The 27,988-nt window shown below is 57.3% G+C and overlaps 1 protein-coding gene across 2 annotated transcripts; it reads left to right on the plus strand.

Moving 5' to 3' along the window:
* Window positions 1-64: 64 nt before the first annotated feature.
* Window positions 65-27,988, plus strand: AHCYL1 (adenosylhomocysteinase like 1). Of its 2 annotated transcripts, XM_027706228.1 has the most exons (17): window positions 67-410; window positions 14,778-14,889; window positions 15,932-16,075; window positions 16,724-16,824; window positions 17,709-17,811; window positions 18,617-18,711; window positions 19,876-19,982; window positions 20,068-20,184; window positions 20,331-20,394; window positions 21,838-21,926; window positions 22,418-22,488; window positions 23,164-23,258; window positions 23,333-23,431; window positions 23,951-24,019; window positions 24,882-24,960; window positions 25,420-25,540; window positions 26,151-27,988. In XM_027706228.1, exons 1-17 carry the CDS (start codon window positions 306-308, stop codon window positions 26,155-26,157), a joined length of 1,578 nt encoding a protein of 525 aa, XP_027562029.1. In that variant the 5' UTR covers window positions 67-305; the 3' UTR covers window positions 26,158-27,988. The 2 variants fall into 2 exon arrangements, with proteins under 2 accessions (XP_027562030.1, XP_027562029.1); XM_027706229.1 differs by lacking the exon at window positions 26,151-27,988 and having other exon boundaries at window positions 65-410; window positions 25,420-25,544.

Raw genomic sequence — 27,988 nt, forward strand, 5'->3', positions numbered from 1 at the left:
CCCGGCGGGTGCGCGGTGACGTCAGCGCGTGGTGACGTCAGGCGGCTCCGCCCCCGGCGCGGCGGCCGCAGTCCCGCCGCAGCCCCCGGAGCGAAGGGACCGTGAGGGACCGTGAGGGGACGTGAGGGGCCTGGGGGGACCCGAGGGACCGTGAGGGGACGTGAGGGGCCTGAGGGAACCCGAGGGACCGTGAGAGGCGTGAGGGGACCCGAGGGACCTGAGGGGACCCGAGGGACCGTGAGGGACCCGGCGGCACACAGCGCCCGCAGCCCGCCCCCGCGCTCCCACGGCCCCGCCGCAGCACCATGTCGGTGCCGGAGCCCGCCGGCGGCGAGGAGAAGCAGGCCAAGGAGGTGGAGGACGCCGAGAAGTATTCCTTCATGGCCACCGTCACCAAGGCGCCCAAGAAGGTAGCGGGGGCGGGGGGGGACGGACAGGGGAAGGGGGGAGACCCCGGGTGGGGGGAGCAGCCCCCGGTTATGGGGTGGGAACAGGCCCCGTTTTGGGGAGAGCAGACCCCCCGGTGATGGGGGAGAAGCCCCTGGTTCGGCGGGAGCAGCCCCCGGTGGTGGGAGGGGAGGGGGGAGCGGGCCCTGGTTGGGGCGGGGGGATCCTGACCCGACTCTGGAAGAGCAGCCCCGAGGGTGGGGGGTTGTGCTGGGAGAGCCAGAACTGGTCCAGTCTGGGGATAACTGGTAAGGGCAGGCCGTGCCCATTCACTGGAGGGGATGGGGACTGGTACCGGTGAGGAGGGCACTGGTACCAGTAAGGGGGGAATTGGTACTAGTGAGCAGGGGATTGGTACCAGTGAGGGGGACACTGGTACCAGTGAGGGGGAATTGGTACCGGTGAGGGGGGAATTGGTACCAGTGAGGAGGGCATTGGTACCGGTGAGGGGGGCAGGGGTAAAGGGGGAAATTGGTACCAGTAAGGGGGGAATTGGTACCAGTGAGGAGGGCACTGGTACCAGTAAGGGGGAATTGGTACCGGTGAGGGGGAATTGGTACTGGTGAGAGGGGAATTGGTACCGGTGAGGGGGGCAGGGGTGCCAGTGAGGGGGGCTGGCCTGGTCTGGGGGCAGCAGGAATGAGCTGGGGCAGGGGCCAGAGGTGCCCAGCGGGGCTGCTGGCCCAGCTTGGGGTGGGAGGGGAGGGGTTGGGTACTGGGGAGAGAGGGGTCTGTGCTGGGGGTGAGGGGAGGGATGGTTTGGGGGAGCTGCAGCCGGGCTGGGTCCGGCTCAGCTGTGCCACAGGGGTGTGTGGGGACAGGGTGACCCTGGGAAGAGTTGGGGGTCCCTGTGGGGTGACAGGGACAGAGCAGGGGAGCCATTAAATGGGACGAACCAGCAGCGCCCTGGGATCTGGCTGTGGGTCACTGGGAAGAGCAGCCTGGGGAATTCGGGGGCTTCGGCTTATTTTGGGACGGGAGGTGTGTTGGGGGTGTAGGTGGGAGCACATTTGGGCTTGGGAAGAGGCTGCTGGTGCTGAGCTCTCCCGAGTCACCTCTGAACCCTTCCATCCTTGAAGGCCTCCCAGGAGCTCTGGAATCTTCAGCCTGTTCATCCCCAAACCTCCCCTGTCCCGGTGCTGCTCCTATGGCATGCATGGGTGGCACTAAGGGTGGGCAGGACACCCACTGACTCGGGTAACTCCCTCTTAGGAGAGTGAGCACTCCCAGCCCTGTGCTCCGGGCTCGGTGCTGAATTCCCAGTGTTCTGGGGGGCAGCTCAGTGTTGGGATCCACGTTGGGATCCGTCCCCACCGTGCTGAACATCGTGTTCCCCTCGGGGCTGGAACAGCCTGCGAGTGGTGGAGAGAAGGCAGGGCAGTGGCAGGGAATGGGAACATCCTTGTTCTCTGGGGGAATCTCTCCTGCCTGCTCCAGGTGGGATCAGGGAGCTCTGACCCTTGGGGAAGGTCAGCTGGGTTGGAGGCGCCTCCTCACCCAGGGAGTTGGAGTCTCCTGTTTATCCGGGCTGTGGACATCGCCCGGAGGAAGGAGCAGAGGAATGCGGAGCTGGGATCTGTCTCTTCCAGCTCAGGGATTGTTTTTACCTTTTCATAACCATCATCTTTGTCAGAGTGAGGGGACAGCAAACTGCTCATCTCAGAGTATCCATGGGGCCAAAAGAGGTGAAAAGGAATCGATCCAGCATCCTCAGAGGCAAAGTCTGTGTGTCTCAGGGGTGTCTCAGGGGTGGGAGGTGTTGTATCTCCCCAGATTGGCAGCTGGTTGTTCAGGGTGAGGAGCTTTTCCTGGCCGGGTGAGGATGTTGGAGGTGCCCAGAGCGACACCCGACATTTGAGCTGATAACATCAGCAGGCAGAGAGGGCTGAGCTTGGCCACAAATCGCTCGGGGCCACTGTTTTCCTTGCCTGGCTAATTCCTGCGAAGAGCAGAGCTGGGGAACAGCAGAGGCTTGGCAGGAGGATGAAAGGCCGGGGCAGGAGAATTGCCCTCCTGAGATAAGCTGAGTGCCCCCAGCTCTGCTCCTGGAACAGCAGCGCAATTAAACCATTAAAGCTCCTTTCTGATTCCACCAAAAGTGACTTTTGTGCTGCCCCGGAGCTCCCGGCGTGGTCAGAGGCTGGTGGAGATGGTGGGGAGAGATGATTCCCGGCATGGAGATCACTCTGTGCTGCTGGAGCAGCTCCTGCCTGGCTGTTTGGGCTCCCTGAGCTTTGCCAGTGTGCTCTGCGGGAGGCGTTTGGCCACGGGGAGGGTGGGAATGTGGCCAAGCTTGGGGCAGGCTCCCTCTCTCCCTGTGAATGGCTTTTCAGAGGAGCCTTAACTTGTGCTGGAGCTCAGGGGAAGTGCCAGTTTGGGCACTGAGAGCTGGGGAGGCATCTTGGATGCAGCTGGAAGCAGTGGGTGCCGTGGAGAAGTCAGTGTCTCCTTGTTGGGGCACCCGGAGCTGGGATCCAGCCCCAGGGATCGCTGACATTTCCCCTTGTCAGGGACTTGTTTGAGGTGAAAAAGTGAAACGACAGGAGGTAAGAGATTAAATGGGATCATCTCCAGGTTGAAGCAGGAGCCAGCGCAGTGCAGGGGAAAGGAGGGATGGGGTGGGTTTCCCCCCAAAGCTGGGATTGCCTGGCTCTGCCAGAGCTCCCTTTTCCCTGCAGTTCCTGGGAACTGGGCTGTCACAGTTTGCTGTGAGTGAGGCAGTTCTTTGGTGGTCTGCAGGCAGAGGGGAGCGATGCTGAGCTTCCCACCTTGTCCAGCCGTGGGGGAGGCTGGGAATGCTGAGCCTGGGGGCTGGATGGGGCTGGGGGAGCTCAAGGGCAGGCCCTGCTCCTCCCCATCCCCCTGTGCCATCCCTGCTGCGGCTGGGCATCTGCTCCTCTGCCTCCCTGGAGACTGCAGGTGCCCTTGGCAGCACTTGCTTTCCCAATCCATGCCAGTGGAGCCTTAAATTCCTGGCCAAGGCGAGCTGTGGGTGCCCTGGGGCGGGAAGGACATGGTTGTGGCAGGGCAGGGGGCACTTGGTGCTGTCCCTGTCACCTCCCCCTGCTGTGTCCTCATCCCGGTGGGATCCCCCCCCGGGCTCCCCCACCCTGGGGAATCCTGCAGCATTCCTTGGCTGTGGAACGGGCTCTGGTGTGGCTCTGGGCTGGTGAGTGGGGTGGTCTCTGTGCCCGGGGGATTTGGGGGGTGCGTTGTCCCTGCGGATGCCGGCGCTGCTCCGGCTCCGGAGGGATCCCACCCGGAGCTGTGGCAGGGAATGCTAATGCTCGGCGCTGCAGCTCTGCGGTGCCAGCCGGGCACTGCCTGCGTGGGGGTGGCTGGGATGGAGCAGGGGAAGGCTGGGCAGAGGGGATGGAGCCCCTGGGCAGGGCTGGGTGTCCTCTCTGGAGCCTCATTCCCAGCACCGCTGACTTCGCTGCGTCCCAGCCCCTTCCAAAGACCTGTTTCTGCCCCATTTTGCTCCGTCCCGACTCGTCTCAGGTCCTGCAGCTCTGCCAGGCTGGGGGATAATAAACCACCTTCCCCCTGGGCCTGCCAGGGGGATGGGACTGTCCTTGTTTGTCCTGACAGAGCTCCCAGAGCCGCTCATTTTTCCGCTCCCTTTAATTCCATTCCTTAGTCTGGGTGTCCATAAATCCTTTGTGCCTTTGTGAGCCTGTCTGGGGTCGTGGCCACCACCTCCTGTCCTGGCTGCTCCACAGGCTCCACACACCCAGCTCTCCTTGATCCCTGCCCAAATCCTCACTTCTTTGGCTCTTTTGCTCCGTCACTGCAGTTTTTCCTTCTCAGGATGAGGTGCTGGGGTTGGGATGAGTTGGACAGCTCATCCTCCTTCGTATGGATAACCTGGGATGGGCCTGGCATTCCTTGGGGTGCAGGAAAACCCTAAAGAATGAACCTGTTGCTGTGTTAGAAGGTGCCAGGGTTGTGCCCTGACCCAGAGCAGAGCAGGGGGGTGTTTGCAGTGGAGGGGATTTCCTGGGGCTGGGAGCAGCCGGTTCCCCCAGGGCTGTGGGACACGGCAGAACGCTCCGTTTTTCTCCTCCAGGTTGTTCTTGGGTCCTTCCTATGGCTTTGGTGTTTTGGGGGGTCTCCTGGCTGTCCAGAGGGGAGGCTTGTCCCAGTGACCAGCACTGCTGCAAGGCCAGAAGCTGCTTCACTGAGCTGTTGAGCCGAGAGCAGGACACAAGGAGATTTTGGGGGTCTGATGGGCACAAACCATCTTCAAAATGTTCCGGGGCCTGTGGCTTCCTGCATCCCTGAGGGAGGCTGGGTTCCCACTCCACGTCTGCCCTTTGGAGAAGGGACAACAAACAGATGGATATTTGTTCTCCCCAGCCTTGTCACCTTTGGATGGGGTGGGTGTGGAGACCACCCATCCTGGGAGGCCCCTTCCCACAGGAGCAGCGAGGTCTGGAGCGTGGGAATCACACTGCTGGCAGGAGCCTGGTGTTTTCCTTAACCTGGCATTTTGGGAAAGGTCTGTCTGTGCTGGGGACCAGCCCTCCACAACAATTTCTTTGGGACCTGAAGAGTTTCCAGCCCGTGCAAATTTTGGAATGAGTTGCTGTGCTCCTTTTTAGAGGTTGAAACTGGGTTTTTTGCTCTGGAAAACAGGTTCCCAAGGTCAGTTTGGAGTTGCTCCTTTGCAGGTGAGGATTGTGTCCATGTTGCTCCTCTGAGGGGTCGGTGGGTGCCTCATCCCAGCTGCTGGAGCAGGGAAGGGCTGGGATTTCAGCACTCACATGCAGGGATTCGCTGGGGTTTGGTCGCCTTTGCAAAGGGCTCCTTGTGTTTCCTGCTGAGCCCTTTGATCAGAGCTGCTTATCTGGAGCCTCTGGCTCACCTTCACCCAGCACGTGGTGGTGACATTCCAGGTGAATGTCCCACGACCTGCTGGTGGCCTCAGGGACCCGCCGTGTGGAGGAACCTGTGCCAAAACTTCTCCCTCGGTGGAGCCATGGGTTGGATCAAGGAGGGTCAGGGAGTGCCACCAAGGAGGAGCATCGTGGTGACATCTCAGCAGGGTCTGTGGAGCCCCTTCTCAGGGCACTTGATAGTTCCAGGGCTTGGTCCCCCTTGGCAGTGCTGGAATCTGCTCTGCACTGTCCCCCTCTGCCCACATCATCTCCATAGGCTTCCCTGGCGTGGTAGACCTTGGGAATGGGTGCTCTGGAGCTTCCAAGGAGAAAACTGCCATGGTTTGGGAGTGCTTTGGGTTCAAGGGACCTGAAAGCTCATCCAATCCCACCCCCTGCCATGGGCAGGGACACCTTCCACCAGCCCAGGTTGCTCCAAGCCCCGTCCAACCTGGCCTTGGACACTTCCAGGGATCCAGGGGCAGCCACAGCTTCTCTGGGCAACCTGTGCCAGGGCCTCCCCACCCTCCCAGGGCAGAAGTTGGGGTGTTTTTTGGGCTCTGTGCCCCTGGAAAAGCAGGCTGAGGAAGCTGTTCCTGCCTTTGGGAAGCTGCCCCTGTGGAGTTGGGCTGCTTGGACTGTGACTGTTCCTGACACTCCGGGATCAATACGGTGGCCTTGGTAACGAGCTCATTGCTGCTGCAGAATCTGTTTGCTCCAGGTTGGTGACAGCCAAGGCACGGAGGTGGCCGAGGACATGATGTTCCAGCTCCTCCAGCAGCCTCCATTGTCCCGGGGGGGAGCCCTTGGAGGTGGGAGCAGCTTCCCCTTGGCTGCCCCCACACCCCAGGGCTGGCTGGCAGCACCCATTCCTGCCTGGTTTCAGGGGCTGGCATTTGGGTGGGGGCTCTGGGAGCCTGGATTTGGGAACTGGCATTTGGATGGGGGCTCTGGGAGCCTGGATTTGGGAACTGGCATTTGGGTGGGGGCTCTGGCAGCCTGGATTTGGGAACTGGCATTTGGGTGGGGGCTCTGGCAGCCTGGATTCAGGCCCTGGCATTTGGGTGGGGGCTCTGGCAGCCTGGTTTATCTCCAAGGTGTGGGTGGAGGGAATGGCTCCTCCCAGCCTGGAAAAGGAGGGTCCTGGGGCTCTGCCTTCCCGAAATTCGTGTTTTGGTTTCCTCCTTCCAGCTGGCCTGGGCTGAGGTTCAACCTGTGTCTGCTGTTTTTGTCCCTCCTCCTTTCCCCTCCCAGCAGGGAGTCCCAGATTTCAAACATTCCTGCTCTGTGGGGAGAGTTTTGCATCCAACCTGGGCATGTTTTGGAGCGGGAACATCTGGCTGCTCCTTGTTGACCTTGGAGCCATCAGCTCTGACAGGCAGCACAGCTCCTGCTGCATTAACCAGCCCCTTCTCCAAGTATTCTCCCAGCTCACCATCCCCAGGGAGAGAATTCTGTATCCCTCTTGCCTCATTTCAAAGGAAGGGGCTCCATGGAATCGGCCCTGTTTGCAGGAAGGGGTTGGCTTTGCTCCCAGGGTCCAGGAGGGTGATGTTTGTCCATCCTGGGGGTGATTCCTCACACTCCTGAGGAGGGAACAGCCTGAGGTTTCTCCTGCTTTGCCTCCAACCAGATGCATCAAAATCCAAGTCGTTTCCAGGGCTGAAAACAGTGTGTTGATAAAGAGGAATGGGCAGCTCTGGTGAAAACACCCCTGTGAGGGGCCTTTGGGGATCAGGGCAGGAGCAGGATGGATTCCCACTTTTCCAAAACAGGCTATTCCTGTTTCCATGCTGATCCCCCTGGGTGTTTTCCCCTTTAGTGGAGCATCTGCTGAGGGAAGCTGAGAGTAGCTGGACCCTCTCCCGGGTGGGATTTGCTGTTTTGTTCTCTGGAAAGGCCCAAAGACGTCTTGGAATGCTGGGATTTGAAAGGCAGTTTGCGGGGAGGGAAGGAGGCAGGTGGGACACAGGGAGAACAATTCCTCCCCCAAAGCACAGGGGCTGCTTTAGGATGGTGGAGGAGGGGGTTGGGGTTTGCAATTTGGGTTTTTCCGTGGCCAAGCCTCCCTTCAGACCACGTGGAGCTGCTGCAGGAGCCCTCTGACAGCACTTCCCAGCGTTCCCGTGGTCTCCCACAGCTGTGATGGAAGAGGAGTTTTCTAATTAGTTTAAAACTCTATGCTAATTAGAGCTGATTCCCTCTCAGCTCTGACACACAAACACATTTCCATGGGATTCCAGCTCCACAGCTGCCAGTCCTTGGATTGCTCCACAAGCTGCTGGAAGTGATTTAACCCACAGTCATGGAATAATGAAATAGTTTGGGTTGAAGGGGACATTAAATCCCATCCAGTTCCACCCCTGCCATGGGCTGGGATACCTTCCACTATGCCAGGTTACTCCAAGCCCTGTCCAACATGGCCTTGGGCACTTCTAGGGATGGGGCATTCTCTGGGAAATCCATTCCAGGGCCTCCCCACCCTCAAAGGGAGGAATTTCTTCCCAGTATCCCATCTAACCCTGCTCCCTGGCAGTGGGAAGCCATTCCCTGTGTCCTGTCCATGCAACACTCCCAGCGTGGTAACTCCAGTTAACACCAGTTATCCCACTGCCCAAACCCTCGCTGGGCCCTGGGGATGAATCCAGAGGGGAGAAATCTGGGAGGTCGTTAAACCAGTGGCTGTTTGGGCATCCCTGGAGTTCCTGGGGTGGCGGGAACTGCCCATTGGGATCTCAGGGATTGGACTCCTGCTGTTCCTGCCAGGAAGGAGATCTCCCTGTGTGTCCCAGGAGCTCTCCCTGTGTGTCCCAGGAGATTTCCCTGTGTCCCAGACCTCCCTATATATTTCAGGAGCTCTCCCTGTGTGTCCCAGGAGTTCTCCCTGTGTTCCAGGGTTTATCCCTCTCCATTAAAGCCGGGCCCAAGCCTTTGCCTCCATTCCCGCAGTCCAAGGACTGGATCCCTTATCTGCTGGTGGGGATCTTTCCCTCTGCTCCTGCTGGATCCCACCTTTGACCTCCAGGTGTTCACAGGGCAGGAGTTGTTCCCTGGAATTATTTCCAGTTACTGTTTAACACTCAAGATCTCATCTCTTTTATTGAATCCCTCTTCTGTTTATTTTTCCTTTTCCTGGCATTTGCAGGGATTCCCACCATGACTGAAGTCTTGGTGTGATTTCCAGCCTGTTAACCCTTGGAATGGATCCGTTTCTTTCCAGGTGTTTCTTCTTCTCTGCTGAGTTTTGGGATTTGTGTGGAAGTCTTTAATTCTCCTCTTGGACTCACGGAAACTTGGTTTGGTTTTTTTTTCCCCCCCTGACCAGCCCTTCCCTGGCCCTGGAGGATGAAGGTTGGGATCAGGGCTTGGCCAGTTTGCCTTGCCAGGACCTCAGTGTCCTTTTATTTCCTTGTTGGGAGCGGTGGAAAGGTTTCCAGGTGGAGCTTTGGCTGCGATTCCTGCTCAGGGAGTGTGCCAGGCAGGGAGAACAACCTGCCCTGGGAACCCTCTGGAGGGAGAGGTGCAGATCCAGGAGCACTGAATTCCACACTGGTCGTGCTTCCCCTCCCAGAGCAGCCCCTTCCCTGTGTTGTCCCAACAAAGCACTTGAGGTTTCCTCTCCCAGTTCTCCCAACAGGAGAAAGTTCTCCTGTTGCAAAGGCCACGCCTGGAGCAGAAGCAGGTCCTGTTCCTGGGGATTGTGCCACTTCCAGCTCTGCCCAGATCCCCAGTGCCCAGGCTGTGGAGGACCAGGAGACACCTGCTGAGCCCCCATCCTGCTCCCCCTGCATCCCAGAGGAATGCTGGGGCTGGAGGTGTGGACACTGCCCTGGCCCTGGGCTCTGCCTGGGAATCCTTTGCTGCTGTGAACTGGGAATGTGGTGGTTCTTCCATGGCTGGGCTGCAGCCCCCTGTGAATTCCTGCAGCCCTTTGTCATCCAGGCGTGTTCTGGCTCCCGTGGAAGTGGGAAAAGGGGATGGTTTGAGTCCTGCGGTCGAATCCCCCTCAGACCCCTCCCCTTGGCAGTGGTCTGGGGTGGGGATGAGCTGGAGCCTTATTGATCCTGATCCCCCATCCCTCCACTCTGAGTACCTGGCTTGCCCTTCCCTTCCATCCTGAAGGGATGCTGTGATCCAAGAATACCCCTCCAGGCTGGGTGAGCCCTCAGGAGAGGAACCCTAAAAGCATCCCTGTCTGCCTTGCTGCTTCCCACCCCAGAAATCCATGTCCTGTGGGGTCATGGAGCAGGAGCTGTGTCCTTCAGCATGTCCCCTGTTCCCAGCCCCATCCTGTGGGAACAGGGGCTGGCTCCTCCAGCCTGGAAACAAACGGGACAGAGGGGGCCTGAGGGGACAGGGCAGCCAAGTCCTCTAAACAAACCCGGTGCCCTGGCACGGCCCCGGCGGGAGCGGTGCCAACCCCGGGGCCAGCACAGGGAACACGGCCTGGGAGCACTGGGAGCTGGGATGGCCTCAGCCCCTCATCCAAGGAGGGAAATGGGGCAGGGTGTCATCAGGAGTGGCTCTTTTCTTCTGGTTGGGAAGTGTGGGTGACTGTGGAAACATCCTGGAAGGGTCTGTGCCCTCCCTGGGGAGGTGGCACAGGGGAACCGGCTCCATTCCTCTGTTTGACCTGGAAAGGAGGAAAATCCTGATTATCTGGATTTTTTCCTCTGCTGAGGGGACTGAAGAGCCCCTGGGGTGCCTCCTTTCTGCAAATAAGTGGATTAAAACAACTTGTTCTTTAGAGACCCAGCTCCTTCTTGGGAAAACCACAGCATTCCCAGGAGGAAAAGGTCCTTCTGTAGATGAGAAATCCTTGGAACCTGAAACCTGGAGGTGCCTGGGAGTGCAAAACCCAGCCCTGATCCGAGTGCTGCTCTCACCTCATGTGGGAGTGGGGCTGGGGAGGAGGAGGAGGATGCTCATTGGAGCTGTGGAACATCCCTAATCTGGCTGAATTCCCAGGAATGACAAAGAAATTATGGACTTAAAAGACAGGTCACGTCAGGGAGCGTTGGGCACCCGGCAGTGCCCCCCCAGCTCTGCCAGGGGGGTTGTTTGGGAGGACATGTTAAATAAGGGGAGCTGGCTGCTCTGAATAGTCCTGAGCCGAAGGAGAAGTCCCGGGACTCTGGATCCTTCCAGGAGGGCAGCAGGGGGTTGGAGTCTCCCTGCCTTTCCAGGTGGTTCCGGGGCTGCTCTGCTCCCAGTTTGCTGTTTGTCCCTGGGCGGCTGCGCCGTGTCCTCACGTCCCTGGATGTGAAACTCCGGAGTGTGGAGGGGTTTAGGGGGGTCCTGCTGATCTTGGGTGACGTGTGGAGCCTGCTCCTGTCCCCCCTTCCCGTTATCCAGGACAGCAGGGGCTGGGAGGGCACTTTTCCCCCGGCTCCGGATGTGCCGATGCTCACGTCGTCCCCAGGAAAAAGTAACAATAATTAAAAATGGGGGTTGCTGAGGCAAACCTGGGGATGGTGGGACAGAGCCTGGAGCTGCTCCTGGCACGTGTCCTTTCTCTCTGGAGCCTGTGCCTGGGTGAGCTGGGTCAGCTGGGAGCTGGTGGATGCTTTCCAAACCCTCCTTCCGCAACCTGCTGTCCCCCGGGGCTGCCTGGGATGGAATCAGGGATGTGGAGCACAGCAGAGGAGCTCAACAGCCTCTCTGGAGCTGCTCTGGGAATGGAAGGAGTGTTAAAATGAGTTTTAAAATGAAAGTGGGGCTGTTCCCGTGTGAGAGGGACACACCGGGATCGTCTGCAAACCCAGCTGCCTTTACAAATCCCTCTGGAGCTCAGAGCCAGAGGGTGGAACTTTCCTTACTCTGTCAGCTCCAAAAGCTGCTCTCTGGGCTGACTTGCTGGGAAAGTCCTTGGGATCCTGGGCTTTTGGGATCTTGGTGTCTGGGCTTGGGAAGTTGCCGTGGAGAATGGCACACCCAGCTGAGGGTGCCAGTCCCCCCCTGGAATCTCTTTGCCCTCCCTGAGCCATAATCATTAACCAGCCAAGGCCGGGTGTGCTGGGGACACTCTTCTGCTGCTCTGGGGCTCTGTTCCCAAGGGATTAGTCCTTAGAACCCTGGGAGAAGCCTGTTGCAGCTCCTTGTTCAGCTTCCCAGAGGTTTGGGATGCTCTGGGCAGTACAGCTGGACAAGGGGATTGGTGTTGGGAGCATCCAGGGGTCCCTGGTGCCTCATTTGGGCCCTTTTTGGGATGTGGGGCTGTACCAGCAGGGCCGATGCTCCCTCAGCTCCAGCCCTGGAAGGGGTGGATTGAGCTGAAAATGAGCATCTGTTGCTGGGAAGTGCCGGATCCGTGTGGGAATGACACGGTGGCTCCAACTTTCCCAAGGGATCAGAGTATCCTCCTAGCTTGGAGGTGTGACTGGGAGCAGCAGTGCCCTGTGAGAACTTGGCAGGAGATGGTGGATCCTGGTGTTTTCCTACAGGACACCTCCCCAAATCCCTGCTGTTCCAAGCCTGTTTGGCTCCCCCCAGCCCCTTATCCCCATCTCCTCCTTTTCCGGGATAGCGACCCTGGAAACCCCTCGGCTCCATTCCTGTACAGGGAAGTGGGTCCTGCCTTGTTTTCCCTCCTTGGCCACGAATTCCCGGGACAAAAAAATATTTTCCTTGCTCTCAAACCCTCGTGCTCCACCCGCTTGGAGAAGCCACTTCCAGCGGGATGAGGTTCGGGATGCGATTCCCAGAGCGCAGGGAGCCGCAGCCTCCAGCCGGGAATGCCGCTCGTTCCGATCCCAGTGACAGCCCAGGGATTAGGAGATTTGCTCTGCCTCCTTAATGCAGCTGCAGCACGTGGAGGGCTCCAGTCACGCACTCTGCTCCGGAGCCTTTCCCGACCTCCCTCCGCTCCCTGCTGGCCCTGCCGGACCTGCGGGAACGTCCCGGGCTCCCAGGGCTTGGATGTGCCCGGGGCTGGTTGGATCGGGAGCTGCCCGTGGTGTTGGAGGATAATTTTAGCCAGGGCAGATTTTGCTAAGCTGGGGAGTTGGGCTGAGCCTGGTAAAGCCCCGGCCGGGATTACTGGGGGTGATTCAGCACTCGGGTGTTTTGCTTTCCCCTTGGATTCCATCCCGCCATTCCCGTGTTTCCCCAAGGGCTGTTTCTCCTGCTGTGCCTTGGAGCTGGCTCAGCACCCACGGCTGGGGCTCTGAGGGGGTGAGGGCAGATCATCGTGTGGAATGTTGTGGGATCAGGGAGCACAACAGCCCTCCCTCCCCATCCTCTCCTTCCCAACGCATCCCAAACTTTGCTCCATGAGACCATCCAGGCAGCACATTTCCCTGCCGGGAAGTGCCCTATCCCAGGATTCCCACATCCAGGACAGACAGACCTGCCCCCTGGGCTGGAGCACCCTGGGCTGTCTGTGCCTTGTCTCATTTTTCCCTCCTGGATTCACCTCTTCCCAAGAAACCTTTCCCAGAGCTGGAGGGAATTCCCCAGCTGACACTTGAGGCTGTTCCAATGCCAGCACCTGGTTTATGGGCGGAGGTTTTATTCCCTCTGGTTTGATGAGCTGCCAGAGGAAGAGCTTGATATGAAGGGGTGGGAATCTTGTCCTGGAATTGCTCATATTTTTCCCTCCCTGGAAATGCCCACCAGGAACACACCGGCACAGAGGTGGCACAACCCTTTCCCAGAGTGTCCAGGAAGGATTGATCCAAGCAATATAATTCCTTGTTGGGAAATGTGGAAGCACTGCTGGTACCTGTCTGGAAGTGCTTCTGTCTCTCTTATCCCACCAGCATTCCCATGGGAATGGGAGTTGTGAGACCTTCTGGATCCTCTCTCTGCTTTCCTGTGGGAATGGGAGTTGTGGTGCCCTCTGGATCCTCCCATTGCTCTCCCATGGGAATGGGAGTTGTGATTCCTTCTGGATCCTCCCTCTGCACCAAACTACCTCAAACAGTTGGGAAATGAAACCTCCAAACTCCCTGTAGCATTCCCATTCCTTCCACTGATACAAGCTCAAGCAATCAGTGTCAGAATCCAACTGGAATCTGCTGGGAAGTCCGGTCTGGGAAGCAGATCCGTGTCCAGGATGGAGGAGCTGGCTGGAAACCTTTCAGCAGGAGCACCCCCAGGAATACCTGGGATGCTTGTCTGGGTGTGGTGATGGATCTGATCCGTGCTGGGCCATTCCTGGAGTCCCACATCATCCCACTTGTCCTCCCTTGGATTCCATTCCCCTGTGTCCCCTCCCAAGGGAATCCCACACTGCCTTTGGCCCATCCTCTGGGATTCTGCAGGATCCATGGCTCCATTTTCCACCCCAAAAAGCCATGCAGGTGCTGCACCTACCCTGCTCAGATTCCTCCTTTCTGGAATGGATCATCCCAACTAAATCCTTTCATTCCTCTCCTCTCCAAGGCTGTTTCCCACATCAAAGCTTTCAGGGAGTTTTGGGGATGGCTGTGGCCTGGGAAACCCCTCCTGGAGGCCCTTGTGGGCTGTCTCTTCCCATCCTCTTGATTTCTCTGGGATGCCCTCAAGGTCTCCTGGGGGTGCTTTGTGAATCCCGCTCCTGCCACGATGTCTCATCCCTGCTAAGTGGCAAAATTAAATCCTGGAGAGACACAATCCGAGGGAAGAGGCCACGCCGGGGTTCTCTGTTGGGGTCTCTCCTGCATTGCAGCATTCCAAGGAGGGGGCTCCAGGCTGGATTCCCTGGTGCTTTCCCTAATTCCCTTTCACCTCCGTTGTCTTTCCCTGGCAGGAGCAGCAATGAGTCCTTTTGCACCTCACACCGGGCGAGCGCAGCAGTTTTGGGTTATTTCCCCCTCTTTCAATGAGTTAAATTTGATGATCCAGTGGAAGTGCTGGAACCTGGAGTTGCCTCTGGCCCAGAGAGGAAGGAGGGGTGGCTCTTTTGGGGGATCCTCTTCCAATGGAAACATTTCCTGCCGAGGAGGGTGGAAGCCAATGCAATGTCAACTTCCCTTTGTTGAAATGTTCTCTCCTGCCGAGGTTTCAGTGTCAGTTTTGGAAGGATGTGCCGTGTTTTTAACCTGGGGGATGCTCTGCTCCTGGGGAGGAGCCTGGAAGCACCAGGGATCTGCTGGGACCATCCCAGCTTTCTTGCTGCTGAATTTTTTGGGCAGAAATCTGGTGGAATCGGGGCATGGATTTGGGTTGGACAAGTGTGACCCTTGAAGGAGCCTCCTGGAGCTGGGAATGGGTTAAAGGGGAGGTTCCTGGATGCTCTTTTTACCTTCAGGTGTTGTGTCAGACCTGCTTTAACCTTCGAGTTGGATCAGGCAGAGGGTCCAAATCGAGGGGTTGGATTTTGGGATCTGAAGCCTCGTTGTGTTTGGTGATGTTAATTTTTGTGGCTGGGGCAGCCCAGGTGGACTGAAGGGATCCATGGGCAGCCAGGGAAGGTGTTATGCCCTGAGGGTCACCCCCTGATCCAGCACTTCTTCCCTTTGCTCCCAGCAAATCCAGTTTGCAGATGACATGCAGGAGTTCACCAAATTCCCGACCAAGACGGGCCGGCGCTCCCTGTCCCGCTCCATCTCCCAGTCTTCCACAGACAGCTACAGCTCTGGTAGGTGCCAGGTCCTTGCCCCCGTGTGTCCCATATCCCAAATCCAACCCTGGTGCCGCTGGGAATGTGCTGCTCACACCCCGTGGTGGGATTGGTGCTGCTCTTTGCACTTGGACACGGAGGGGATGGTTCCGAGGCTCAGGCATTGATTGCTTTTTGATAACCCTGCTGTTGTAGAGAACAGGAGTGCAAAATTCCTTCAGGCTGTTGGCCTTCCTTAGGAGATTGGTAGTTTGAGCCGTGAGTGAAAGCTGGGAAGGGAAACAGGGCAGAAACCTGAAGGGTGGGAGGTCCCTGCGTTCGTAAGACCTGGATTCAGAAGACATTCCCCCCTTCCTTTTAGCCAGAGGGTTTCTTTGGCATTCCCAGCTGTCCTGATCAGGGGCAGATCCTTCATCCCACACTCCCCCCACCAGCACAGGGAGCTCAGGGCTCTTGCAGCAGCATCTGGAACTCCATCCCTCTCCTCACTGGAAAACTGGAGTGCAGCTCTCCAGGGCAGCACCCCACAGTGAGCCCTGGCTCTGCTGCCCCGGCTGCTCAGCCCTGATCGGAGCTGGACAGAAAACACCTCAGAGAGCCCCTCCCTGACCGCCCAGCTCCCACCAGGGTCTGTCCACAGCCAGGGAGGGCACACTGGGATCCATCCCACACCCAAAGGGGGAAGCAGTGAGGGTGGACAGGCTGGGAGAGCTGGGGATGTTCAGCCTGGAGGAGAGAAAACCCCAGGGAGATCTTCAAGCCACTTCCAGTGCCTGAAGGGGCTCCAGGAGAGCTGGAGAGGACAAGGGCTGGAGGGACAGGACAAGGGGGAATGGCTTCCCACTGCTAGGGTTAATGGGATACTGGGGAGAAATCCTTCCCTGTGAGGGTGGTGCAGGGCTGGGATGGAATTGCCAGAGAAGCTGTGGCTGCCCCATCCCTGGAAGTGTCCAAGGCCAGGTTGGACAGGGCTTGGAGCCACCTGGGATAGTGGGAGTTGTCCCTGCCCATGGCAGGGGTGGGATGGGCTGAGCTCTGAGGTCTCTCCTCTCTGGGGTAGCTGCGTCCTACACAGACAGCTCCGATGACGAGGTGTCCCCCCGGGAGAAGCAACAAACCAACTCCAAGGGCAGCAGCAACTTCTGTGTGAAGAACATCAAACAGGCCGAGTTTGGGCGCCGGGAGATCGAGATTGCGGAGCAAGGTACGGCTGGAACGTTGGGATTGTGGGATCTGGGACAGCCCTGTGCCCTCTGCAGACCAGGAGCTGAGCCCTGGGCATTCCCCCTCCTGCTCCAGCCTTGGAGAGCCTGTTTTCCCCCCCAGATCAGTCAGGGAAGAGGTGGATATGCCAGCAAACGTTGGTGCCCTGTCACAGCCGTTTTCCAGCCCTTGCAAGGCTGAATGTTGGTGGCTTTGGGTGGACAAGGATCTTGGAACATTTATGGAAACCGGGAGTCCCAAGCCCTTCCCATGAGGCTCGTGGGAAGCCGAGTTCCCATTTCCAGTGGGGTGATGGGGTGACTCTGCTTTCCCGTTAGAAACGGGAGGTGATCCAGGCCCCTTTGGAGCAGCTCCTGAGGTGTGGCAGCTCCGGGGTCACCTTTAGGTGCTCCGAGGGCTGTGGCTGTCCCTGGTGCCTCCCAGGGCAGAGCCAGGCCCACCCCTCTCTCCTGACCCCGTGGTTGGTCCCGTTTGGCACAGCCCAGGCACGGGCAGTTTGCTCCCGGGCCATGGAACAGCTCCAGCACAGCCGGTGGGGCTGGAGGGATCCTGGGAGAGCCCAAAAGCGGGAGAGGAGCTCTGGCAGCTCCGGACAGAGCCAGCATTAACCCCTCTCTTCCTTTTGCAGACATGTCTGCTCTGATTTCACTCAGGAAACGAGCCCAGGGGGAGAAGCCTTTGGCTGGAGCCAAGATCGTGGGCTGCACCCACATCACGGCCCAGACCGCGGTGAGTCCCGGGGAGAGCCCGGCTTTTCCCTGGGGAACAAAATCCCAGCCTTGGGAAAGGGACGAGGCACCTTCAGAACTCCAGGAACATTTTAGGAAGGTTCTGCTGCAGCGTTTCCCCAGGAGCTGATCTGGGATCGGTTCCTGTGCCTGTCACTGCTGCCCCAGGCCTTCCATGATCCTGGGGTATCCCTGATCCCAGGGTATCCCTTATCCTGGGGTATCCCTGATCCCAGGGTATCCCTGATCCCTGGATATCCCTGATCCTGGGGTATCCCTGATCCCGGGATATCCCTGATTCTGGGATATCCCTGAATCTGGGGTATCCCTGATCCTGGGGTATCCCTGATCCCTGGGGTATCCCTGGTCCTGGGGTATCCCCTATCCCTGGGGTATCCCTGATCCCTGGATATCCCTGATCCCTGGGATATCCCTGATCCCTGGCCATCCCTGATCACTCGGTATTGTGATCTCTGCTATCCCTAATCCCTGTCATCCCTGACCCTGCTATCCCTCTATCCTTCCTATCCCTGATGCCTGCTATCCCCAATCCCAGGATATTCCTGGGAATCCCTGATCCCTGCTATCCTGACCCCGTTGTCCCTGTCCCTGTCCTACAGGTGCTGATCAAGATGCTGTGTGTGCTGGGTATCCCTGGGGTATCCCTGTATCCCTGATCCTGGGGTATCCCTGATCCTTGCCCCTGCTTCCAGGTGCTCATCGAGACGATCTGTGCCCTGGGTGCCCCTGATCCCTGTATCCCTGTATCCCTGATCCCTGTATCCCTGTTTCCAGGTGCTCATTGAGACGGTCTGTGCCCTGGGTGTCCCTGTATCCCTGATCCCTGTTTCCCTGTATCCCTGATCCCTGTATCCCTGTTTCCAGGTGCTGATTGAGACGCTCTGTGCCCTGGGTGCCCAGTGCCGCTGGGCCGCCTGTAACATTTACTCCACGCAGAACGAGGTGGCCGCTGCCCTGGCAGAGGCTGGTGAGTGATGGAAGCTGCTTTAGGGGATCATTTTTAGGGAATTTCCTATTTATGGTTTTTAATTTTATATTTATTTATCTCATTTATTTTGGGGTTTTTATTTTTGTTTATGCCTAGCTTATTTTATTTCTTATTTTTTATAAAATATTTTATTTTTATTATTTGTCTTAATTGTGTGTATTTTATTAATTTGCTTAAATTAATTTTTATTTTTATCTTATTTTAGCTATTTACTTATTATTTATAATTTATTTTAATTTTAATAATTATTTATTACTTTAAAACTTATTTTATTTTATTAATATTTTCTTTTTATATTTATATATTGTAATACTATTTTATTTATTATTATTTTAATGAAATTTTATTTATTTTATCTTATTTTATTTTTATGTAATTATTATCTATCATTTATTTTAATTTTTTATTTGTTAATTTTAATAATATTTTCTTTATTTATTTTTACTCAATTAATTTTTATCCTAATAATTATTTTTAGCAGTATTTTTTCATTTTATGCATTTATTCTCATTTATTTTTTATCTTATTTATTCTTTATTCTTTATTTATTTTTATCTCATTTATTTTATAATATTTTTTTTCTCATTTCATATTTATCTTTTAGGGAATTACTATTTTCAGGGAGTATCTTTTCGGGAGGGATGGGCAGGTGTAACCCTGGCCTTGGCTGTGCTGTGATCCTGGCACGGCCCTTGCCCCTGTGTCCGTGTTTTCCCGGAGCTGGTGGAGCAGGGCAGAGCTCTGCCAGGCCCAGGAGGTGCCAGGGATGCTCCTGTTCTTCCAGGGGTGGCCGTGTTTGCTTGGAAAGGGGAGTCGGAGGATGATTTCTGGTGGTGCATCGACCGCTGTGTCAACGTGGACGGCTGGCAGCCCAACATGGTGAGGGCTCCTCCTGCTCCTGCTCCTGCTCCTGCTCCTGCTCCTGCTCCTGCTCCTCACCATTCCCGCCCTCCTGGAGCTGTCCTGGCATCCCGGGGGGCTTCCAGTCAGGGGCCTGGAGAACCACAGCTGGAGATGGGTTGGGAGCTGGAGATGGGTTGGGAGTGGCCATGGGAGCATCAGGAGCTGCCAAGGCAATGTTCAGGCTTGGGAACAGCTCCTGGTGGAGCTGCAGGGACCATGTCCTGGGATGGGATCAGCTCCTGGTGGAGCTGCAGGGACCATGTCCTGGGATGGGATCAGCTCCTGGTGGAGCTGCAGGGACAACGTCCTGGGCTGGGAACAGCTCCTGGTGGAGCTGCAGGGACATTGGCACATCCCAATGACATGGGAACAGCTCCTGATGGAGCTGCAGGGATGTTGGCACATCCCAGCAGTGTGAGAACAGCTCCTGATGGAGCTGCAGGATCAGTGTCCTGGGCTAGCACATTCCAGTGACATGGGAACAGCTCCTGATGGAGCTGCAGGAATGATGTCCTGGGCTGGCACATCTCAAAGGCACAGGATCAGCTCCTGATGGAGCTGCAGAGATGATGTCCTGGGCTGGCACTTCCCAGCTCCTGATGGAGCTGCAGAGACATTGGCACATCCCAATGACATGGGAACAGCTCCTAATGGAGCTGCTGTGAGCCAAGAAACACGGGACCTCTTTCCTGTTGTGGGAGCTCTCCCAGCTGCTCAGATCCCACCCCCTCTCCCAGAGTTGGGATGTCTCCCTTGCCGGGCCGATGTCCCCCCGGTCATGGGCCGTGGTCCCCAGGCTGTGTCCGTGTCCGTGTCCATGGCAGCTCCCGCAGCCTCTCCTCTCCCGTTTGCTTCCAGGGTGGATGTTGTGCCGTGCTGAGCTCAGCCGGGTTAGTTAGTGCTGCCTGTGCTCACGTGTCCAGGCTGCAGAGCAGTAGGAGAGGCAGGAATTCCCGTTAGGATCCCGCAGCTCCTCGCAGGGGTAAGGAACCCTCCGTGTTGGGAGGAGACCCCAAGTTGCAGGCAGGAGTCCTGGCCCTCCAGCAGTGCCTCAAGATGTTCTCCACCTCTTTTCCCCCATCCTGTCCCCAGCCAGTGCTTTTCCCGATGGGAGGCCTGACTGCTCCGTGTTTTTCCCAGATCCTGGACGATGGTGGGGACCTGACCCACTGGGTCTATAAGAAATATCCCAGCGTGTTCAAGAAGATCCGAGGGATCGTGGAGGAGAGCGTGACTGGCGTGCACAGGTGGGGAATTTGGGAATGCTGATCCTTAGGGACATCCCTTGGGGATTGCTGCCGCCTGCCCTGACCTGCCTGTGCCCTCTGCCAGGCTGTACCAGCTCTCCAAGGCTGGGAAGTTGTGTGTCCCAGCCATGAATGTGAATGACTCCGTCACCAAGCAGAAGTTTGACAACCTGTACTGCTGCCGGGAATCCATCCTGGATGGGTGAGTCCGGCTGCCCCCTCCTGGCACTTCCCACGGCTGGGTTTGGCTCTGGCTCCTTCTGAGCAAGGCTCAGGCTCTGCTGTGCCCTGCAGGGCCTGGTTCTGGGGGGTGGCTCATCCCAACACGGGTGTCTCTCTGTCCCCCAGCCTGAAGAGGACCACGGATGTGATGTTTGGAGGGAAGCAGGTGGTGGTTTGTGGTTATGGGGAGGTGAGTTCCATGAGCTGTGCTGGCCTCCCCTGAGCCCAGCACCCACCACTTCCCTCTGCCAGGAGCCCTTGTCCCTGCCAGAAGGAGCGGATCCGACCTGGGGGGTGATTACCAGGGAAATCTCACAGAGATCAGGGCTCGGGTTTCCCAGTTTGCTGCAGATTAGCTGGGCTGCACAGCTGACACTGCTGGGAACACTGGCCTGAGCCACAGCTCCCCACGGGGCTCCATCTGCTGTCCCTGGCCCCAGTTCAGCTCCAGCCTGGCTCTCACCAAGCAGGGACAGGCTGCAGCTTCCTGGGAGTAATGTTCTGGCAGAGGGGGATCATCTCACAGGCTCGGCACTGGTTCTGCCCTGGAACTGCAGGGAGCTGCCACCTTCCCTCCATCTGTGCATGTCTGTGTGGGTGTTTGTCCTCCCACACTGAGCAGGGCCTGGCAGGAGCTGCAAAGGCTCTTCCCAGCAGGAATTCGCTCCCTGATTTATTCAGGCACCAGTGGAGCCCAGCTCTGCCCCACCAAGGCTCTCATCCAGGGCTCTGGGAGTTGTGCTGGGAGTCGTTGTCTCCAGGGCCTGTCCTGAGTTTTACTGGACTTCTTCAAAGCAAGGGAGTCGTAGAACCATGGAATCCTGGAATGGTTTGGGTTGGAAGGGACCTTAAAGCTCACCTCGTTCCTGCCAAGGGCAGGGACACCTTCCACTCTCCTAGATTGTTCCAAGCCCTGTCCAACCTGGCCTTGGACACTTCCAGGGATGGGGCAGCCACAGCTTCTCTGGGAATTCCATCCCAGCCCCGCACCACCCTCACCAGGAAGAATTCCTTCCCAATATCCCATCTATCCCTGCCCTCTGGCAGTGGGAAGCCATTCCCTGTGTCCTGTCCCTCCATCCTTTGTCCCAAGTCTCTCTCCAGCTCTCCTGGAGCCCCTTTAGGCACTGGAAGGGGCTCCAAGGTCTCCCTGGAGCCTTCTCTTCTCTAGGGGAACATTTCCAGCTCTCCCAGCCTGGCTCCAGAGCAGAGGGGCTCCAGAATCATGGAATCCCAGGATTGTTTGGGTGGGAGGAGACCTTAAAGCTCATCCACTTCTACCCCCTGTCCTGGGCAGGGACACCTTCCACTATCCCAGGTTGCTCCAAGCCCCGTCCAACCTGGCCTTGGACACTTCCAGGGATCCAGGGGCATCCTCTGGAAAATCCATCCCAGCCCCTCCCAGGGAGGAATTCCCTGCCAATATCCCATCTAACCCTGCCCTCTGGCAGTGGGAAGCTGGGAGCCTTGAAGGGGGGAGCTGGGCTTGTGTCAGCTGTGCCACTCTCCAGGTACATCCTGAGCTGCCCCTGGACCAGGCAGATGGTTGGGATGAGGATGTCCCGGCCTGGGATGGGTTGGGAAGGGGTTGTGGCCCTGCTGTGGCCGTGCCCCCTCATGCTGCTCTCTGCAGGTGGGGAAGGGCTGCTGTGCCGCCCTCAAGGCCCTGGGGGCCATCGTGTACGTCACCGAGATCGACCCCATCTGCGCCCTCCAGGCCTGGTAAGGTGTTCCCTGCTGCCTGGCAGCGTCTCTCCATCTGCTCTCCAGTCTCTTCCAAACCCTTCCCAGAGGCTGGAACAGAGCCAGGATGACCTGGGGGTCATTTTGGGGAATAAACCCCTTGTTGGGGTGTGACGGGGTGGATTTCAGGGCACGGGTCCCACACAGAAGGTGTTCCCTGGCTGGCCTGGGGAGGCTGCTCCTTTGGAAATAAAGGCATTTCCAAAGTATAAAACACTGGAATCAAGAGTTGGAAATATTTCCATAGTTGGTTGTTTTGGTAGAAGCTGTTGGGGGGTGTGAGGTGTGTGGAGGAGGAGGTTGGACATACATCACACAGCCCTTCCTCAGCATCCACTGCCCTGGGGGGGTGGAGGATTCCCTGGCTGGGCAGGAGCAGTTTGGAGCTGCTGGGTTCCCTCCTGGCCTGGGGTGGGGAGGGAACAGGCTTCTCCCACTCGTTGTGATCCCTCTCTCCCTGTTTGTTCCAGCATGGATGGATTCCGGGTGGTGAAGCTGAGCGAAGTGATCCGTCAGGTGGATGTGGTCATCACCTGCACAGGTAGGGCTGGAGGAGGCTGGAACAGTCATTCCCAAGGCAACTCCCAAGGAAATTTTGCTGCTGTGTGCTCCTTATTTTCCAGGAGCAATAGCTGGACTTTGGAAAGAGCTTTTCCTCCTCCTCCCCCCTCTAATATTTGGTGACAGTCCCATATCCCAGGGCGGAGGGACATCCCAGTGTCCTGAGGGGATTTGGGGGTCTCCTGGTTAATTCACGGGACAAAAGATCAAAGATTTGGGGTCTGCAGCTCCAATCTCTGCTCTGTGTGAGCAGGGACAGGACCCAGGGAATGGCTGGAGCTGTGCCAGGGCAGGGTCAGGTTGGATCTCAGGCAAAGGTTCTTCCCCAGAGGCTGGTTGGGCACTGCCCAGGCTCCCCAGGGAATGGGCACAGCCCCAAGGCTGCCAGAGCTCGAGGAGCATTTGGACAACGCTCTGAGGGACAGGGTGGGATTTTGGGGTGTCCTGGGCAGGGCCAGAGGTTGCTGATCCTTGTGGGTCCCTTCCAGCTCAGGACATCCCATGACAGCACTTGTCCCACGTGTTTCTCCACTGTCCCGACCGGGAGGAGCCTCGTCCTGGTGGGAAGTTTGTCAGATGTTGCCCCAAGCTGAGCTTCTCCAGCTGGAGTTCAGGGAATGAGAACCCAGGGGGGTTGTTTTTGCTGTTCCTGCAGGGAACAAGAACGTGGTGACGCGGGAGCACCTGGACCGGATGAAGAACAGCTGCATCGTCTGCAACATGGGCCACTCCAACACCGAGATCGACGTGGTGAGTTCAGCCCCACGGGCTGCCCCACCCTGCTCCTCCTGCCCTGGCTCCAGCTCTCCCTCCTCCTCTTGCAGACCAGCCTGAGGACCCCCGAGCTGACCTGGGAGCGGGTGCGTTCCCAGGTGGATCACGTCATCTGGCCCGATGGGAAGCGGGTGGTGCTGCTGGCTGAGGTGTGTGGGGAGCTGGGCCACAGTTCCTGGCGGGAAATCACGGGTTTATCCAGGTGGAAAAGTGCTGGGAGGAGCCTCAGGGCTCAGAAAAGGGTTTATTATTTTTTATTTATTATTTTTTTATTTATTATTTTTTTATTTATTATTTTTTCATTTATTATTTTTTCCTTCCTTTTCTTGAGGCGGGGGCGTGTCCTGTCCCATGCACACCCACAGCTGGGTCTGTCAGAAGGAGCTGGGAGCCACCCCTCAGCCAAACCCACCTGCTCCAGCTGTGCCAGGGATTCCCAGGCAGGAATCTGGCTCCTCTTCCCACTGCAGCTGCTCTGGCAGGAGGGAGGGACTGGCTTTTCCAGGGACCACAACACTCCCCAGCCTTGAAGCTCAGGGTTGGGGTGGGAGCTGGGACAGAATTGGAATGCTCTGGGCACAAAGGTGGCTCTCGGGAGGGGGTGGAGGTGAATCCCACCTGGAATGTTGACTGGGTTTGGATTTGGGGTGACTCCTGCTCTCCCCCAGGGCCGGCTGCTCAACCTGAGCTGCTCCACAGTTCCCACCTTCGTCCTCTCCATCACAGCCACCACTCAGGTCTGTACCCAGGAGGGGCCTCGGGGGTGAGGATGCTTTGGGAACACCCTGGGGTGGGGCCTTGGAATACCACAGGAACCACCTCTTCCCTGGGCTGGATTAATGGTGGTGGGAACTTGGTGTTTTGGGTGCAGGAAGTTTTGGGGGAGCTTTTCAAATGACACAGATCTCCCGCTGGGCTGGGAGATGGGCTTGAGCCTCTCGAGCACAAGTTTAGGCCCCCCAGCACAGGTTTCAGCCCCCTTAACTCAGGTTTCAGCCCCCAAAGCACAGGTTAAACCCCCAGCACAGATTCCAACCCCCACAGCACAGATTTAAGCTCCCCAGCAGAGGTTTAAACTCCCCCAGCTGAGGTTTAAGCCCCCTAGAACAGGTTTAGGCTTTACCTCAAAGCAAGGCTGGTGGGACTGGGAACATGGGGGGAACTGGTGGGACTGGAGGAGACTGGTAGGACGGGGATCCTGGGGAGACTGGTGGGGTTGGGAACTTGGACACTGGTGGGGCTGGGAACATGCAGGGACTGGCAATCCCCCCATTCCCTCGTGGCACAGCAGCTCTCAGAGGTTTAAGAGGCAGAGCTGCTCCATTGTCCTCCATCCTCATGTTTTTCCATGGGTTTTTTCCCAGCTGCTACAACCAGCTCATCACCCCCTCATCTCTGACCCTGACCCCCTTCCCAGAGGGATCCTGGACATGCCCTGAGCTGGGAGCCTTTCCCTCAGGGCACCTTGGAAATGGTTGTGCCCTCCCTGTGGCTCCCAAATCCTTGTCACTGTCCCTGTGCTGCCATGGCTGATGGCCACCCCTGGGTGTTCCTGGGCTATCCCTGAGCATTCCCAGATTATCCCTGTGCTCTCCACAGGCTCTGGCTCTGATTGAGCTCTACAACGCTCCCGAGGGCCGCTACAAACAGGATGTTTACCTGCTGCCCAAGAAGATGGGTGAGTGAAGAATTCCTTAGGAATTCTGTGTGCCAGCCATGTGGGATGTCAGGAAAAACTCACCCCGGGGCTGGGAAATACTTCCAGAGGGAGAAGGAGTTCAGGGAAACCAGCAGAGGCAGCAACTCCGAAACGAGTGGGGGTGGTTTGATTTATTTCCCTTGGTGTCCCGCAGCGTGGGAGGCATCCCTTCTCCTTATGCTCCCTTCCCCAGGGTTTCTCCAGGGTTTTCCGTGCCATCCTGGTGCCTTTTGGGGCACATCCAGCCCAGGTTTGGGCTCTGCTCTGCTCCAGGTGTTGGGTGGTGGTAACTCCGGGGGAGGGTGGCGGTGGCGATGATGGTGATGATGGTGATGGTGATGATGGTGATGATGGTGATGGTGACTCCCCCCCTCAGCTCCCTGGGGTGTGTGGGGGGTGTGGGTCCCCCTGATCCCGTTTTCCCTGCCCCATTCCCAGATGAGTATGTGGCCAGCCTGCACCTGCCCTCGTTCGACGCCCACCTGACGGAGCTCACGGACGACCAGGCCAAGTACCTGGGGCTCAACAAGAACGGGCCCTTCAAACCCAACTACTACAGGTGAGGGCTGTGAGCACCTCCAAATCCACAGGGACAGGGCTTTGGAATGTGCCTGCAGCAGCAGAAGGATGTGGAGCTGCTGGAGTGAACCCAGAGAGCCCACGGAGATGCTCCGAGGGCTGGAGAACCTTTGATTTGGAGGCTGGGAGAGCTGGGAATGCTCAGCCTGGAGAAGGGAAGGCTCCAGGGAGACCTCAGAGCCCCTTCCAGTGCCTAAAGGGGCTCCAGGAGAGCTGGAGAGGGACCTGGGACAAGGGATGGAGGGACAGGACACAGGGAATGGCTTCCCACTGCCAGAGGGCAGGGATAGATGGGATACTGGGGAGGAATTCTTCCTGGTGAGGGTGGTGAGGGGCTGGGATGGAATTCCCAGAGAAGCTGTGGCTGCCCCATCCCTGGAAGTGTCCAAGGCCGGGTTGGACGGGGCTTGGAGCAACCTGGGATAGTGGAAGGTGTCCCTGCCCGTGGCAGGGGTGGGATGGGATGAGCTTTAAGGTCCCTCCCCACCCAAACCAGTCTGTAATTCCATGATTTGGGATCCCCTGGCGCTGGCACAGCCTCAGCTCCCGGGATCTGTGTTCCAGCCCTCACTGTGCCCCTTCTCTCCTAGATACTGATGGACCATTCCCAGAAGGACCAGACCACACAAGGCAACATTCGAGAGATTATTTTTAAAAATCATTTTTATTTTGGTTTACCTTTTTTTTTTATTGTTCCTTCCCCCCCCCCCCAGAGCCCATTTTTCCTGTTTTTACATTTCTCTGTGATTTCAAGGCCAGGATTTCTTTTCCTGCCCCTTTCCCACCATCACATCTCAGTCTGACCTGACCAGACAAACCTGGCATTTGCTTCTTGCTTCCATGTGCTGAAGCCTGTGATTCCCAGCCCTGGCTTTGGGAGAGGTTTTCCCTTTCCTGCTGTTCCCAGGGCACTTCATTCCTGCAGCGATGGGTTTGTTTTGCTTTCCTTTGGTGTTTTTTCCCACCCTGGTCTCCCTGCGGATCCGGAGATGCTCCGTTTTCCTTCTCTTCTCTTTTCTTTCTTTGTGTGGAATTTCTGCAACTTCTAAATTGCCTTAAAGAGCCCAGTTTTAGCTGCTAGATCCCTGCTCCGGGTGCTTCCCGGGAGCAGAGCGGAGCCTGCAGGACGCCTGGAATGGGGTGGGGGGTCCCCAGGCCCCTGTGCCGACGTGGCCCGGCTTTGGTGGCCACTGACCCGGCTTTAGTGGCCACCTGGGCCCGGGGGGGAGTTTTTTCAGGGTGCTAATCTTGAATCCGGATGGGGGTCGCTTTTCCCAGCATTATCCTCATCTCTCCCAGGTTTTTTTTGGTTTTTTTTTAGCCAAACTGCACCTTAATTGAGTTTTAAACCATTTTTTTCTTTGTTTAGTTGGTTTTTTTTCTTCCTCTTTTCCTTCTCAGTCCTTCCAGAGCTGTTTTCGAGAGTGGGGATGTTCCAAGGGGATGTCTAAGGGGTGTTTCCCAGGATGTGGCTGCTTTCCTGTCTCCCAATGGGAAGCACTGGGCGGGGGGGGTTGTTCAGGGGGTCTGGGGGTTTTTTGGGGGGTATTTCCCTAATTTTTTTCCAGCTGGATGCAGAGATGAGCCTTCCCACACCCTGGACCCTCTGCTCCCTGTCCCGGCCCTCCCAGCTCTCCCCTGGCTGTTTTCCAGCCCCTTTCCCGAGTGTTTTCCAGCCCCTTTCTCACCCCACTCCCACTGACATTTCCCTTCCCCATTCCCGCAGCTTTTCCTGGGGATGGGAGACGCTCCTTCCAAGCCCGGGAGGTTTCTCTTGGCTCTTTTTCTCCTCCCCAAACCACCTCTGTCCTTGCCCCAGCCCAGGGGAGGGGGGAACAGCCCCAGTTCCAGCATCTCCCGGTACAGGGATCATGGAGATACTGCGGAACCCAGGATTGGAGCTGCTCCTTCCCCCCATCCCCGGGATCCCCCTGGGAATTTGCGGGGCTGCGGGGGACAGGAGGGGGGTGGGAGAGGTGCTGGTGGATCACCCCCCCTCTCATCCCCTTCCCACCCTGCCTGGTTTCCTCCTGGAATGTTGCTGGGTCGCTCCATAGATTTTGGGGATCACCCACCTCGCCTTCCCTGTAGATTTTGGGGATCACATTCCCCTCCACCACCCCCCAAACCTCACTGGGAGGGCTCAGCGAGCCGGGACGGGCGTCTGTGAGGATGGACTGAGAGCGGGAGCATCCCCCCTTTCCCAGGAGCTGGGATTCTCCCCTGTTTGGGAATCTTGGCCCCCCCTTTTCCCACCATTTTGGGGCGCAAGGGCTCCGTGTCTGGACAAGCCATGGCAAGGGGGGGCTGGGGACAGCAGCAGGGAGAGGTTTATTTTGTATATGAATGATTTTTAATGAATGCAATATTAATCCTCGCAGATGAGCAATAAATCATTAAATCTAATTAAACTATTAGGAAAAGCCGA

This window comes from Neopelma chrysocephalum, unplaced genomic scaffold (assembly GCF_003984885.1).
Source record: "Neopelma chrysocephalum unplaced genomic scaffold, ASM398488v2 Primary Assembly neopelma1_366, whole genome shotgun sequence".
NCBI lineage: Eukaryota > Metazoa > Chordata > Aves > Passeriformes > Pipridae > Neopelma > Neopelma chrysocephalum.

Coding starts and splice junctions, on each gene's coding strand:
- AHCYL1 (XM_027706228.1), top strand. CDS start 306: ATGTCGGTGCCGGAGCCCGCCGGCGGCGAGGAGAAGCAGGCCAAGGAG. Junction 14,890..15,931: donor CACAGACAGCTACAGCTCTG/GTAGGTGCCAGG, acceptor TCTCTGGGGTAG/CTGCGTCCTACACAGACAGC. Junction 16,076..16,723: donor GATCGAGATTGCGGAGCAAG/GTACGGCTGGAA, acceptor TTCCTTTTGCAG/ACATGTCTGCTCTGATTTCA.